At 36.3% G+C, this 16,451-nt stretch overlaps 1 protein-coding gene across 1 annotated transcript in view; it reads right to left on the reverse strand.

Annotated features, from left to right (window-relative positions):
• Positions 1-830: 830 nt before the first annotated feature.
• The window catches only part of LOC105033844 (probable protein NAP1), a 54,232-nt gene continuing 38,611 nt past the window's right edge, over positions 831-16,451 (reverse strand). Inside the window, exons 17-25 of the mRNA XM_073251481.1 lie at positions 14,498-14,643; positions 12,475-12,556; positions 12,230-12,340; positions 10,983-11,108; positions 10,760-10,899; positions 10,587-10,683; positions 4,555-5,546; positions 3,081-3,293; positions 831-1,496 (exon numbers count right to left, since the gene is read on the reverse strand). Of these exons, the coding sequence (XP_073107582.1) occupies positions 1,004-1,496; positions 3,081-3,293; positions 4,555-5,546; positions 10,587-10,683; positions 10,760-10,899; positions 10,983-11,108; positions 12,230-12,340; positions 12,475-12,556; positions 14,498-14,643 (2,400 nt within the window). The 3' untranslated portion in view covers positions 831-1,003. The remainder of the gene's footprint in view (positions 1,497-3,080; positions 3,294-4,554; positions 5,547-10,586; positions 10,684-10,759; positions 10,900-10,982; positions 11,109-12,229; positions 12,341-12,474; positions 12,557-14,497; positions 14,644-16,451) is intronic.

A 16,451-nucleotide genomic window follows, 5' to 3' on the forward strand; every position in this document is an offset into this window, starting at 1 on the left:
AGAAATACAGAAGTTTAATCATCAGAAGAAATCACTGTTTAAAGCACCTATTATAGCTATGAAATATGCATTAGCTTCACTAAACAATGTTATTACATTACACTAATGAGTTAATAAGATAATGAAAATGTTCTATACCATTTCTCTTGACCAAATTAGTGAGTTCTGGAAATGAAGCAAATCATTCAAATAATCTGTTTTTTCAGCAGAGGTCCACAGTGCCTCAAAATATTCTTTCAAATTTTGCTAAAGACACAAGTCCAAAAAAGACTCCAAAAGGATGAGTAAAATCTTAATGAAAGGGCAAATTTTATCTACATTATTCTTTACTCAAGAAGAAATTGAACTCTTTGCACAGTTGACTTGCCAAATTAATGTGCAACCACTTGATTTGTAAATCCTATTATACATGCAGTTTTTCCACATGATTTATACTATAGTAAGTTATAACTCAGAATATCATGAAAGCGTTCATGGCAATTTCTCAACTTAGAATATTTGTTATTATTTTTTAGTAAATGCATGCCAGTCAATGAAGCTCTCAACAATTCTAAAATACTGTATCTCATAATGTGAAGCTCTGTTCTCTACTTGCAAATTTATATTTATGAAGCAAGTACAATCCTAAATTTACAACGAATCAGCCAAAATTAATTTGAACAACTTCCAAAATAACATTCAACCCGAGGCTGTAGACTTGCCTTGCGCTACATTAGTTACAAATTAATACTTCTGTTGAAAGTAGAATTCCAAATTTGTTTGTTATTAGCAGAAGTTACTTTTGCTTCTTTTGTACTTATCACTAGAGAGAGAGAGGAGAGAGGAGCTAGTTTTCCTGAATATACTGCATGGATGGATGCTAGTCAAGGTACATGATGGCTAGATCTTAGAAGATAAAATTGAACAAGCTTATACCATTTCCCTCCAGCTACACTAGCAAAAAAAAAAAAAAACAAAAAAGAACTTACCATGAACACTATTAGCTTACTTCAGCTTCTTCATACTATTTGTACAAAAGAGGACCAGATCTTGACACAGCAAATCTTGGCAATGGGCTAGGTCCCTGGCCTCCAGAACTTGATCCCTCCACAAACTTTACTTTCCGGCTCGAACTGTATTCTAACGGTCCTGAACTTCTCAGGCTACGCTGTTGCTTCTCACCAGTCTTCAGCCTCACATTTTCTGCACCATAACCTTCCTCCTGCCGTTGTGTCAATGCAATGAAATAACTGGAGTCATATGCATTAGCCTGAGGTGTCAAATCACCTCGGTTCGGCCTGACAGCAGGGGATGCATGCATGAGAGAGACTGCTGGTGACTGCTTTGGTGATGGCCCTAGAAATTCTGTAATCATGGATAGTGAATTCCCATAGTGTTGCCGATATATTGAGCAGAGAATGGTATAGGGTATGTGGATTTCAAGGGTGCTTCTTGGAAGATAAGAGGAGAGCTCACAGAGCTGATCCAAAAATATCAGCTTTGGCACAATGCATGACCTGCGTGACAGACCCAAAAAAGCTCACCAAGTGATATGTAGCATCAGTTAAAGCCTGAAGATCAAAATATTAATATAAAGGGTTGTACTTGCATAATCCTGCATAATTTCAATCATGATGTACACCATCTTGTTATCAGAAAAAATTGGTTAACATCCTAGACAAGGTGCAGTTTTTATTAGACTTTTAACTTGTAGCTGGTAGGTTTTACCTAAGGGTGCTGCACCTGATTCAGAATCCCTCGAGAAGCTGCTGCTACTCACACTTGCTAGGCATGTTAAATTTTTTTCAGGGAGCTCCTCCCTGCTCTTGCATCTGAATTCGTTTCCATGCCCTCTCTTATTTCAAGTGACCGAAGTCTTTACAGGAAGTGCCATCATATCAACAAAGATCAAAAGAATAAAACATGGTTCTAAGACAGCAGCGCACAGTTTTGAATTACTAAGTGCCTCTTAATTTGTCTTTGATATTGATGACATCAATGATGGGTTCTGGACATGACAATCTAAGTGATTATCAAGGTATTGACTCAAGTACTAGTAGTGGTAATCGATAGATATTCTTTTCCTTTCTAACATTTGCCTTTGTTTTTTTTCTTTTTTTCCAGGACTGATGGTAGTGAACTGATTCATTCACAACCATAAATGAGATGGATTCACTCTATTTTTGTCGCTATCTGGACAAATGAAAGTTGCACGATCTACTAAAATGCCTACAAAATAAACATAAAGCAGAGCTTGGTACTAGTGTTAAACAGGATAGCACATTTTCTTTCCAAATATCAGATTTCCCAGAAAAGGCACTTCAGTGGGAATTTTCATGCATGTATCCTCAGCCAGAATCACTGACCAGAAAATTTCCCCAAATATTCAATTTGTAAATCTCAACTGATAAAAGAGTGGGATATGAACTAGAAGGAGATCTATGTGTAACTCCAAGTTATTCTGTATTGCCACTGAGACACGAAGCAGACTATGCATGATATCAATAAGATTGGCAATACTATTGCAATCTTTATTCCTCTGACTTTAGGGAAAACAATCATTTTAGACATCTGGAGGAAAGGGATGTCACATCTGTATCTTGAAGATGAGTCCTAAATGACAACAAGACTCAGACAATATGGTGCTAGAATATCTGAACCAAGCTGAGGGGAAAAGGGAACAAGCCAAGATAGCAGGAGAGAGGCAACTGCCAACTTCAACAAATAATATGCATGAACTGCATATTTTGAATGATTTCTACCTGAAGGCTCTAGCAAATAGGAAGCAACATCAAACATTTTCATGTCAACAGTGACTACAGGAGCAGAAACTAACATAGGCAGGTTATACGCACACCATATAGGGACCTATAAGGAACACCTGGATACAGGTCAAAGGATTGTTAAAGAGGCTGAAAGATCTAAGGGGCCTAAAATGGAAAGCATTCAAGAAGTACGACAATGGACATGGCAATTTTCAAGAAATGAGAAAGGAAGACAACTCATGGTACTCAAGGCTTGACTACTGCATGTACAATATTAGGCTGATCATATCAGCAAGTAATACTCAAGGACTTCAGAGTTGTAACCAAACTTGGTACCTGCTATAATCACTCCATGAATCCAGTACAACTGCTGCAGAACATTTAATATAGAGTTGCATGGCAGATTTTATATTTGCTTCAACGGCCACACGGCTTAGTATTTCAGGCTCTTGCATCTCATGGGTATGTCCATTTGAAAGAGACTGCCTTTGCTGTTCTTCTCTTTCCGACCTGACATACTCACTTCCCCCAATCACAGCATTGATACACCTGCAAAATCCAGATTCAATTATGATCTCACAGTGGCATTCAAAAACTAGTGTACCACTGCCAATAACACATTCAAAAATTCAGTCTAATTGCAGCCATAAAGTAACATAATCATAAATCAGTGTAGAGACAGATTAACAGGTGATGAAATCATAGTTCCAAAGCCCTAGTTTATGTCAGTTCTGTTGGCATGCTCCTAATTAGGATCCTAAGGTGGTTCTAGACTGATTGCCAAATTGCATGTTTTACAATCTTTTGCCTAATTTCTGCATTCCTTCAGAAGTAAAGATATTTTTGACCATGCTTTAAAAAAATCAATTAGTTAAGCTTGAGTTTGTTTTTAACTTAATATGGCAAATTGTTCTCAATTTTTTAGATTATTGATCTTACAAAACTTCCATCAATTAATCATTAGATATTCAAATCACTGGATATTATCTGTTCACAAGTCAACGGATTCCATCTTATAAAATATAGACACAACATGTTCAAGGAATTGCTTTGATGATTTGAAAAAGCTTTCAGTGGAGGAACTTTTGAAAATTTATCATCCACAAATTCATACTACTTAATCTTTTTTATGGTAATTCAGACTACTTAATCTTTAACCAGGGTGCAACTCTGGTTGGGCTCAGACTGAGTCCAAGCAACCCAACCATCTCGTCTCAGTCGGGATGGACTGGGGTAGTTATAAACTTGGTATGGGCATGGGCTCAAAAAAAAAAAAAAAAAAAAAACAAACCAGATACCTAGTTGGATTGGGCTAGGATTGAGCTTAAACCAACATAAACCCGATCATAGACAAACCTGAACACAACCCAAACCAATAATAAACAACTTATATTTATGTTTCACATAAAATACTTTATATTATGCTATTTAACTATATTTTTATCCCTATTAAGTTACAACGGGCATATGTACGCCCAGATAATATCCTAATCAACCTATGCTAAGCTGACAAAAATGCCTGAAAACTTTCACAAATCTTGAGTTACCTATATAATCCAACCTAACCTAGTGAATCTGACCCAACACAGCCCAACCCAAACCGAATTAGCTTAAGATGTGTTTGGTAACTTTGGTTGCAGAAATCCCAACAGAGAATAAGTTTGATGTTGTTACATATAGTTGAGTTGGATCAGGGTTAGTCCTCAACTTGACCCAACCTGCTCGAGTTGCAGCCATAGCATGAACATATCGTTCCTCAATAAGTAAAAAATAATATACGAACTTCATATAAGGTAAGAAATCCACTCACCTTGCTAAGCAATGAATGTTGTTATTGAATCCTCCAGTTTCAATGTCATATGTAGTCATACTCCAGATACTAGACATCATGAATGAAGCCAAAAGATATGGAAGCAAGCTCCATGAACTATCATTTGCAGCACTTGCTTCCATCATAATTGAATGTATCCAGTCTGTATCATGCTCACCAATCACACCTATACTATTTGCAACCCTTCTCAGCCTTAGAATCTCATCTTTGTCAGGTAACTCATCTGGTAACTGCTTCCCCACTCCATGCAGTAATGACACAATGAGCGGTGCCTTTTCTTCCAGCACTGCTCCAGCAGCATGCACAAGCAACTTGCGAAAGGCTATGGCCTGCCCAGCCTGAATGCAAAATCCAATCAGTGTTTCCATATCCAGAATTTGCTTTAGATTTGCTTCTCTTTCAATCCGGTCGCCAGAATTTATGCTTCCAGCAAAACCCTCTAAGGCTTCACGGTTTGACCGCAATGCTGTATCAATACAGTTTAATAGTGCAGCTGTATGTTCTTTTACCATCCCGTCTATTTTGTCAAATCCGTAACCACCAAAAGTACGAAGAAAGGCTGTCAGTTCTCTTATATCAGTAAATGACTCTGCTGAATATCCACCTATTGGTTGTGTGCTCTTGAAGCAATTATGGGTTGTCATAAACACAACTCCAGCACCAGATATATCCTTCACAATGTTCTCAATGTACCAATTGCCAATGATCTCCACAGCAGATCCAGTCTGTATGTCTGCAGGTTTTTCAAACATCTGCATGTTGGAAATTGGCCCAGTGAAGCTTTCAGTTAATAGAACTTCTCGAATGCCTTCAGTAAGGTCCATGCTGATGTGTTGCTCAGCTAGGTGGATAATGCTGATGTGTCTTCTTAAGAGTGATTCAATGATGGATGGACGCTGGAGGCCATTATCAGTTCTCAGCACCCCAAGTAGTCTTCTCCTAAAGTTTCCAAGTATACAGTCTCTCATATACTGCAGAAAAAGTACATATGAGCTTAACAATGACCAACCCTCCAAAAAGCTATATGTTGACATCTTCAATTTATGGTGTATTTTTTGAGGTATCAGGAAGGAAATGTGAAACAGGGAAAAAGCCTAGGCAGTCTTTCAAATAACATACACACAGACACAGATACATTCATATACATATCAATCTGTTAATTAAAAGAAATTTTGGCAGATTGAAGAAAACTGTCACGGAAGGAAAAGTGAACTTAAATTTCATTTTCATTACCATACTTCTTCCATTTCTTGACATGGCAAGAAAAATACAAGAACAGAGTAATTTTCACGTGAAAAGATTAGATCTGGAAACCAATCATTTTCAATATAGCCTGGAAATCAACTAGAGATTGGAAAAAAGAGTAGATCGGAATTGAGTGAACTTCATTTCTGTATATCAAACTTAATACTGGCCATAAACAATTTGAGAAAACTAATGTAAGAAGTAAACGAAAAGACGCAGTTAAAATTAGCAAGTATTTTTGGGATCAGATTCCTTTTACATGACGTACTTAGTCTTGTATTTATTTGGCTGCACTGAGCGTGCACTTTAAAAACTAAAAAAGGAATAAGACACAGGACTTGTTGCTAATGCTTACAATGACTTCAGGAAAGTACATTATAAAGTACAAAAGAATGAACAGGCATTATGTACAACCTCCAAACAGCTGTACAGATGCAATAAGAAAATATAGCTTGTTTCTGGTCTTATGATGTATCAGGTTTAAGAAAGTTGATACCGGAAAATAGATATTCCTACAAACCAACACTCTGTTTCAGTCTTAGCAATAAATCCAAACAACAGCTCCTAGGAACTCTGACTCGGGGCATGTGAGTCAATCATGTCAAGTCTTCTACCATGAACAGACAGATTAAGAGCTGGGATGATGCAATCAACTGCAAGGCAATCACCATATTTGTCATCTCAGAAAATATCTCTTCCAAGAATGGAATTTATTAATATCAGGTTGTCACCAATAAGATAAAATCTATATCTCGGCTAATTTTAATGGCCGATACAATATGAAATATCAGCCAAACCTAATGTGCTTTTTAAGATCCTAAATTAAAATTTTAGTTATTAAGATCTTAAATCATTTGTTCAATTTGGAAGTAAACCCATGATTTCTGTTTTGACTAATATCAGGTTGTCACCGATACGATAAAATCTATATCTGGTCCTGATTTTAATGGCCAATACAATATGAAAATATCAGCTAAACCTAATGTGTTTTTTAAGATTCAAAATTGATATTTTAGTTATTAAGATCTTAAATAATTTGTTCAATTTGGAAGTAAGCCCATGATTTCTAGTTTAACTGAGATCTTGGAAATATCGGTTTCTGTACGATCAACCAAGATCTCCAAGATCTTGGTACTTTCCTATTTTTATCAAACTTCCAATCTCACAAGGTACAAACTGAGATCTCGGTCCATATTAGTATCCGCAACCCTCTGAGATGGCCAAGATCTCAAATATTAAAATCCTTCGCAATTGCTTAAAAGAAAACACTTATTCTACACCATAATCCCTCAAATATATGATGTGCACAACATGAGCGAATGATACATGCATACACGAGCAATGAACTTGTTTGAAATACACATGATAAAAACAAATGTTCACCCAGTACCTAGGCAAGTAGGTCTTCACAGGGGCACCATAAGCACATTGATAGGTTTGTTATGGGAATGAAATAAATTGATGAAACTGTTTTTTGAACTCTAAATTATTTGTACGTGGGTATGGAGATGGTGGTAGGAGTTGGGATGAAAGGGAAGGGCATGATTACTTAACTTTTTGTTTACACCAACTTGTATACAAGTATTACATTAAAAACCTTCAAAATCACCAACCATGAATTTGCCCTCCATATCACCAAAGAGATTCATGACACACTGCAAGTATGACCGTATGAATCAAAGAACAATATTTTTTTCGTGTATGTGGAATTCTTTATAATTTAGGTAATTGAGTATACAATAGGAAGCTATCAAATTTGAATGCCTTGACATATGAGAACAAGGTCTATGCTTTGTAGAAAAACCATTTCTTGTAAAGGTGGGAAGAATATAATGTCTACATATTTAATGTGGAGCAACTTTTTACATCATGATCCCCACAAAAACTCTAGTTCTGAAATTCAGGTGCACAAACAAGCAATTTTACTTCGATTTGAATTCTTCTTTCTGCTTTTTTGACTTAGAGTCGACTTTGTAAAGACATCCTCCAGCCTTTCTTTAGCTCAACTAGCTCATGCACATGTGTGTGCGAAAGAGTTGTAATGACATAGGATCTTACCAAAAAAGATTAACTACAAGGTATTGGTTGGATTCCTTAGTCTTGTATAAGTATTCAAGATTTACCTAGTACAGAGCCAATGTGGAACTAAACACACACCGCATGGATCCTCGCATCCTCTGCCATTTAAGCCCTAACATCCTTGCAAGGCTAAGGGTCTAAATCCATTCAAATCCAATCACAAGTACCAAAAAGCAAAAATCTAATCCCTAGTCCACATGGGCCATGAGCCAGATCCACTCTAGTACCATTTCTAAGGAGGGAAAGGGTAATGGGGATCACAATGGATTTCGAGTCACATCCTAGCCTTTGGATTGACTTGGATGACTTAGTGCTATGATGAGAGCTTTGCATATGGCATTGAGCATAGAGCTTGTCAACTTTGGAATCTTAGTGTCATTTATTTTTCTATTTTAATTATTTCTATTTTAGTCCATGTTTTGCTTAGTATGGTGTGAGAAGGACTGAATTTAAGTGAATCATTTAGTCAAACATGTTACTAAAGAGACAATAGGGCATTTTAGAAATAATATAAGAGGTGTGTTACTGTTCATGCATTGTAGTGTGAATTGTTACCATGCCTTTTTAAGGCTTCTTTGTTTTAAGGTTGTATATGGATGTCATATGAAGAATTTTTCATCACTGAAGGTTCTCTTTCTCCTCTCTCTGCAAGTGGGGTGTCGAACATGGATGTGAAGCACTAAGGAATGATCCCCTACCGAACTAGTGGGGCATTGTCTTGTTTTCTCTTCTTCTTCCTTCTCAATAATATCTCCTCGCTGTGTTTCTCTGTTCTTTCTTTCCTTTTCTTCGTTTCTGCCATATTACAGTCTAAAGCAAACACCCCTCCATCCTTGTTGCCATTCACTCATAGCAGTTACTTTACAACTGTCAATAAACACCTATTTCAAGCCTTGATCTGTCCAAAACCTGATCTACATGATTCTGCAGACCTGTCAGCCCTCTTTCCTTGGTTCTTGAAACCTTGCAGTAAAGCAAGAGACCTTAAACCTAGTATGTGGAGCATATCAATTCCTGCTGCAACTGAAAAGTTCTTTAATCTTGGGCTACCAAACAAGATGTACCAGCCAGAAATGGGTATAGACTAGATTTGCACAACTTAGGTTAACAAAGATTCATTGCTTCGCATCTTTCAAAGCATTCTGTTAATTTTTGATTCTTTTGCTGAAAGATCTTATGCTTTATTTGTGAAAACCTATTGTTTGAATCTGATTTCAGTGAGTGGAATCAGGCATCTTTGCATTAGAATAGGCTGTAGCAGTAGGTTCTTAAGCTTAGTTTTCATATTGCTATCAAGTGTTGCATAACATCATATTTTCTGATGTTTATGTCCATAGCATTTAAGTTTGCATAGGTTTAGGTTAGGGTTTATCATATTTGCATGGCGTCACTTATTAGGTTCCCTAGGATTGTCCAGCATCAAAGGCCTCCAAGGATAGCTTGGTTGTGAGAAAGGGGAGCATCAGACTTGGTATTACAAGTACTCTGCACTATACATTATTCTGTTGTTGGATTTTATACATCTAATTCCAAATAAAACATTAGAATACCAATTTAATAATGTTATCTGATTTTAGTTGCTCCAAGCTATGGTTTCAAAAACCACTGAAATGAGATGGTACGAGTAGCACCACGTTGCTCCAATGTGACTAGCACTGCATCATTCCAACATGACATTGGCATTGTACCTGCTGTACCGGTTTGCACTGGTTCATACTGGTGGTATCGTACATATCAATGGTACCATATTGGTGTGTATGTTAGTTTTCTCTTTTTTTTTCTGATTCAGTTTCAGTATGTATAGTTGGCACTCATACCATACCATTCCGATGGAAAAATGATACAGGGTCTGTAATGGTACTTAAAACCTTGCATCAAGCATTCTCGATTTATTGGTTTCAACGTTTACACAACCATATTAGAAAGTAAATGGTCAATAAAATTCTTCCATCAAACTAATTTCTAGAATGGATTCCTCAAGCCTAATGAATTTCCATAATATGTATTATATCCAGCATGATAAGGTGAAAATGAAGTCTTCAACAGGAGCTTCCAAAGATTACCCTCCTTCCTTATTTTTGTTCTTCTAATTTTATTGAATTACCATTGAAATTCATGTTAAGCTAAACCACTGGTTGAGCCTATAGGAAAGGAACAATGACAACAATTATAATTACGCCCTCCACACAGCAGTGTCCTTACACAATGCATTAGCCATCAACCAATGTTGCAGGTTAATTCAAGCTGATATAAGAAATTCGGAAAAATTAGAGATAATCACTAAATTGGATGTGCAATCAGAAGATTTTATATCCTGACTACAGATTGTAATTATACATGCTAATGGCCTCAAATGCTCAATAATAATTCTCTGCTAATGAAACCTCAAATGATTCTTTGTTCTTTAAGTCAGATTCATTTCCAACAAGTTTATATGTTTTGATGAAAAAATGTTTCGATAAAATTTGTGCAAATTTGTGTTCAAATTTGATACTATGCTCACTGGAAAATATCTTCTGTATTAAATCTTCCAGGACTACAACACATGACCTTATGAAAAAAAAAAAGATCTTGGATGTCAGTCAGTGCGTGTTAACGGGATCATGACTATGATGCTAGTTTATTTTCTGATAGTTGCAAAAGCCATGTGTCAATCTAACAAAACAATGAAGAGATGGGGTACATACCTCTCGGAGAACAAAAACATGGTTCATAACACATATTGGTTCCATGTCATTCAGAACAGAACAAAGATTTGTCAACCTCTGCATGGCAGCTTCCAACCTGTTATTAAGGAAATTATAAATCAGTTGTCCATTCTATAATGCTGGACAACTAAAACTAGAGTAACATGACTTACATTTTGACAGAATTATTTTTTTCAGGATAGCTCTCATGTCCAGGAGCTAGCAAACCAGATATGCCTTTTGGTGATTTAAGAAAGGAGGTTGAATTTTTCACTGCACTATTTAAACGAATAGCCGCTTGCTCTGGAACAAGCTGAATATTCAGCATAAATGAGTCCTGACATTGGAAGAAGTGTGATCTGAGAATAAATACGAAGAGACAACTAACATGCATACCTGCATCTCTAAAGAACCAAATCCACCTTCTGAGTCCAGAATATTGATCAGCCCTTCCAAGCCACCCATGATGGATTCAATGAGTGACTCGACATATAAAATCGCATCTCTGCCTATTTTGTTCAACTACATATGTCAGAGAAGAAGAGTCAATATCTTACAATTTTCTTGGAGAGATCGTAATAGAAATCCTTAAAGATTCACATCAGATAATGGATTCAGTAAAAGCCACAAACTCTCAAGAGGTACAAGAGTCTACATCGGGAGCCAACAACAAATAGACATAGATTAGTATAAGTTCTCTTGTAGCAGTAAAACAAACACAAAAATGTTGGCGTCATAAATGCTCATTTCCCTTGACTTTTACAGCAACCTAGGGTGTTTATTCACATGTCATTAGTATCTACCTCATGGTATATAAGAGAACAAAAAGCATCATTTGCTATTCTACATTTTTGCGACGGAAAGGAAAATCAATGTTCTTCAATGAATACAATCTTTGCATGCTGCCCAGTCCATAAACTATTGTGAGTTTTGCAGCTTATATCTTGCTCCTTTTATCTTTCTATATTTTTCCTTTTTTTTTAATGGATAACTGACAGCTGAATAAATATTAAATGTTAATAAAGCATAAAATGATCAAACAAGCTATAGCTGTTTTACCTTCATGCAATCCATAAACGCTAAAATCTCCATATAAATGCTATAAATCATAAATCCTTACTCATTTCTTGTTATGACCATTTTTTATAAGTTAGACAATAAGCATAAAACTGTTCTTCCATTTTTTTCTTTTTTTTTTTTTCCAAATGGTGAATAACTGGACCATTCATAGGTCCCACTATTGTTCAAGTATAATCTGAAGGGTATTATGCTTGCAACATCAAGGAAGTTCAGCTTATGCAATATCTAATCGGTGCATACCTAGTAGACTAGAACATAAGAAAATAATAAAGCTACACATGCACTTAAGTTCATTCAGGATGTACAAGGACAGATAGAAACTAGATATGAAAGCGGCAGCTGCATTGGAATTATCATTCACAAATTTCAACTTAGGTAATGATCAAGTCTTTCTTGTGTTTCTGACCTACTTGAGGCTATTTTAAACACGCATAGAAGGTTTTCCAATAATAACAGTTTGTATCATCTTTACAGTAAGCATATTATTATGAACTTGCAGGCAGCTACCAGATTTTAGCTTTCATAAATTTATTGTATGAGCACAATCTAATTGCAAAAGATACCTCCTCTGGAACAATTGCAGAGGCACATTCTGGAAAACTGCTAGCTACTCCAAGCCATGCACAGCAATGCTGTGGACGTCCTTCTGGCCCAAACATTGTATTCCTAAAGACCTGTTAACATCACAGTTTAATAGAAAGATGGCAAATCTCTAAGAATAGGGTAGATTTTAGAAGTATATGCACGTAGAGAAATCTGTAGTACTGATGGGATTTAAAAACCCTACAAACAGAAAACAAATGCTTACTGCTGTAAGATGGTGGTGATAGAAATATAGCCTTTTAAGGCTTCCATGCTTTGACAATTGGCTCTCAAGTTCATCCACACATCTGCAAGTTAAAGATTATTTTCCATTAACCTTTTGACATTTGATGCATCATCAGTGCAATTTAGTGAGGTGGAATATAGAGCAGAGCTATAATCAAACAGTAAGTGTCTTGAAAATACATCATAACCAAGGAAAATCTGTTCAAAATTAGAAAATCAAATATTTGTAAGTCAACAACCATGTTTTCCATTTCCTTCCCTTCTCAATGTAAAGCAAATACTCACCACGTTATGTTTAACACCCAATAAATATATCTAGAATGTTATCCTTGAGGAATAAAAAAGTATAGAATATTCTATGAAGCTCTGCGTATTTTTAAAAACTAATCTACAATTATTGAATATTGACTAATAGAAAATATCACTAAGATAAAAAGGGTATCTTGAACAATTAATACTTTGCATTGAACTACAGATCTGTTTGTGCTCAATGAATTAATGAATGTATCAACAGTAGGCACATGGAAAACTTACTCCATGGAAGATTAAGTTGGATATAGGATACAAATACATAGCACTTAAACATATTTTTGCTATGGCAGTTCAGAAATTGCAGAGCAGGAACACGGGTATTGGACTGAATTTGACTGATCTTCATTGCAGTATTTTTCTACCACTGATGCATGACACTAGGCACTTCTATGGCCTCATTGTTGAACCCCTCTATCTCCATCAGGCTGTTCGCTGGGTAACCCCTCCCCGTGGAGTGGTCAATATTAATTTTGATCGATCGGTTAGGGATGATGGTGATGGTGATGGTGATGGTGATGGAGCTGGGTATATTCTTAGAGATCATCTTGGCTTGCTGCTTGTTGCTGCTCCTGTACATTTTCATGCAGATCTGTTCCTATGGCAAAATTCCCTGCTGCTTGGGAGGGCTTCAAGGTGGTGATGTAAGACAGACTCAATTAGGGAAAATTCAGGGATGTTTAATGGGTTGTTTTTGGCTAAAAGGGTAGGAAAATTGTGTAAAAAGTTAAGGGTTTATGTTGGTGAATGGATGCGGAGTGATTTGGGTGCAAAATAGAAGCAAAAAAGATGAAGTTTTGGGGGTTTATTGAGAGCTGCAAGTAGAAAAACGGGAATAAAAATTTTGTTATTTTGTGAAATTGAAGGCTAATTAATGGATGGGTGGCTATGGGTTTTGTTGCCTTTGGTTGCTAGGGTTTAGTGGGGATGGAATCAGATTTGAATTTGAGGCTCTAGGGTGCTGTAATTAGAGAAAAAGAAGAATAAAGATATATTTTCTAGGCATCACACCTAGGGTTAGAATTACATCACACAACTTGAAAAGCAAGCATAATTGCTTAGAAAAATCTCTGAAATTTTGACTGCATCTAATAATGAGATATTACAATCCCATTTATAAAGTTCTAAGCCTCCTACTACTAGGACTTTGGATTCCAAATAACAAATCTATAATTTTGACTAATAAAACCCAACTAAAGACCAGAAATAATGCTCCAAAAATATAAATAGACCTAACAAACGACCCATGAGCTATATGACAGCCCATGTCCAGAAAATTTGAAATATTACAAAGATGATGCCGAGAATTCTTTACTACATGACTTGCACAGGAAAAAAATTTCAAAAATACTATTGTCATTTAGAATTTATATAATAGGTTTTCTTCCACAGTGGCATTTCCAGCTCTTCAGTGGACAAAGGTATTCTTTCATTGACTCCAGTTATCCCCACCTAAAAATAATGTGGTCAAAAGTTTGAATTTAGTGTCTTGAAAGTGATCTTGTTTTTCTTTTTTTTTCCTTTTTGCCATCTAGTTGTTTCAGAACTAATACAATCTCAAGACAAAATGCAACAATTTAGACAATTTTTAACAAAAGGAGATTTCCAGTCACTCGACAAAAAGCATTTTAAAAAAAGGATTGACAAATTAGTTACATCGAAATAAATTCCTGAAAGGATTATAAGTCTAATACCTGGACCAATTATATGCAGCATTTCCTTCTGATAACAAGCCTTCCTTTCCAGTAGATACGGTTGCCTTCTCTAGGTGTCTAATATTTATAGACGACCTTGAAGATGTGACAATCATTAAAATTGACAACCAGTGCCTACGCAAATCCTACAGTAATAAGATAACCCAATAGTCACTCACAGACATGGATGCAGTGAGAATACATTTCGAACTGTTATAGTTAAAGGTAACTTTACAAATAATGCTTAATGCATTAATACAATCATGACAATACATATGAATGACAAGGATAACAAATGGCTATAATTGATCATATCAGTCTTCCGATCAAGATAGTAAAAAAGGATAATTTGCCTGTGTTTAAACATAACTTATTGTGTTCTGTAAGTACAAACATAATAAACAGAAGACAAACACAAATATTCATGCCTCACTTATATCATTATGCCTATGTACTTTTACCTTCAATCAAGAAACCAATAGATCACCATTTGAATGCTTCTAAATGGATTCCTGTTATTCTTGAGGATCCTATAAAATTGAATTAAATGGAATATGTACAAAAATTTCTAAAGGATACAGTATATGGAGTTTGATGCATTTTCATGTTGCAAAGGAAATGCTAATCATCTATAACCATTCTTTTATCCCAGTCTTGATAAAGCAATTCTAGATCTAGAGGTCTTTAGAATATCCATTCATCTACATGTTTAAAGTAACAAACTAGAAAATTAACAATAACAAATTCACTGCCTGGTGCCCAATGTTGTTTATTCGTCTTGGCTGAGAAAAACACATCCACTTGTACATATTTCTATAAGTTTTAGGACATCTGCATGCCAAGAACAATGTTTCTCATAGCAGGATCTAGAAAATATTTTAACATTAAGTTTCACAGCTAAGGAATGCCTAACCGACCCAAAGCGTGTGATTTGGTCTATAGTCTGTACAAAACCAAAGTGACGCTAACTTGGAACATTTTGGCCATGTCCTTCAGCCTATAAACTCACCCCTCGCCCCCCACAACTTCTCTTGAAGGTCTTCCGTCTTCCGATAAGCTCCAATCATGCCCTAGCTCTGCTGATGACCTCCCCCCCCCATCCTTTGGGCAGCCCCCACCGTCTTCCCTCCCTTTGGGCAGCTGCCACTGTCTTCCCTCCCTCCTCTCTTGCTTCCTCCCTCTCCCCCTTTCCATGTCCCCATCAAAACCCTCGTCGGCAGTCCCCATTGATGCCTTCATTCGGTGGGTCTCTTTCTCTTTATCCCTCTCTCTCTTCCTCCCACTCCTTCTCCCGCTCCCCCACCTTCTCCTTGTTTTGGTATGCTCCAGCATGGCACAATATGGACCCATACCATACCATACCGTTAGCATGGGGCATAGTACCAGTTCAGCAAAACTTGATCACAACTAAGATTGTTGTCTCACACCTCCAAGACAATATGGCTAATTCATGAGAGCAATTTCTAGTTGGAACAGCAAAAAAAAAAAAAAAAAAGGATGATGCAGACAAGAAACATGGGAAGGCAATGTTTACTTATGCTACACTAATAGGGCATCAACATGTGGAAGCAGACTATAGCCAATTGAAGACTAACAAAGGCTGCTTGCTAGGGCATGATAATTAGCATTATAAGACAGCTGCATCAAAGGTGTTTACAGCCACCAGAAAATCCTTTACTTTATCTCCAGTAAATGTTCACAATATTATGGTTTTACTTTCAGACTTTAAATGTTACTTATATATCCCATGTAGACAGTCATTAAAGTATTTTAGGACATTATGGTGACTAGGCATCTAGTCTGCAAAAGATCCATCTGGTTATGCTATGATTAGCTACCTCTAGATGTCAGAAAAATGGATCAGTCACAAAACTTCATAAACAGTGAATTATGACAGGTGAAAAGCCTTTGATCCAATTTACACCGAGAGAAAAATAAAAAAAAAAAAGATAAA

Source organism: Elaeis guineensis, chromosome 2 (assembly GCF_000442705.2).
Source record: "Elaeis guineensis isolate ETL-2024a chromosome 2, EG11, whole genome shotgun sequence".
Lineage (NCBI taxonomy): Eukaryota > Viridiplantae > Streptophyta > Magnoliopsida > Arecales > Arecaceae > Elaeis > Elaeis guineensis.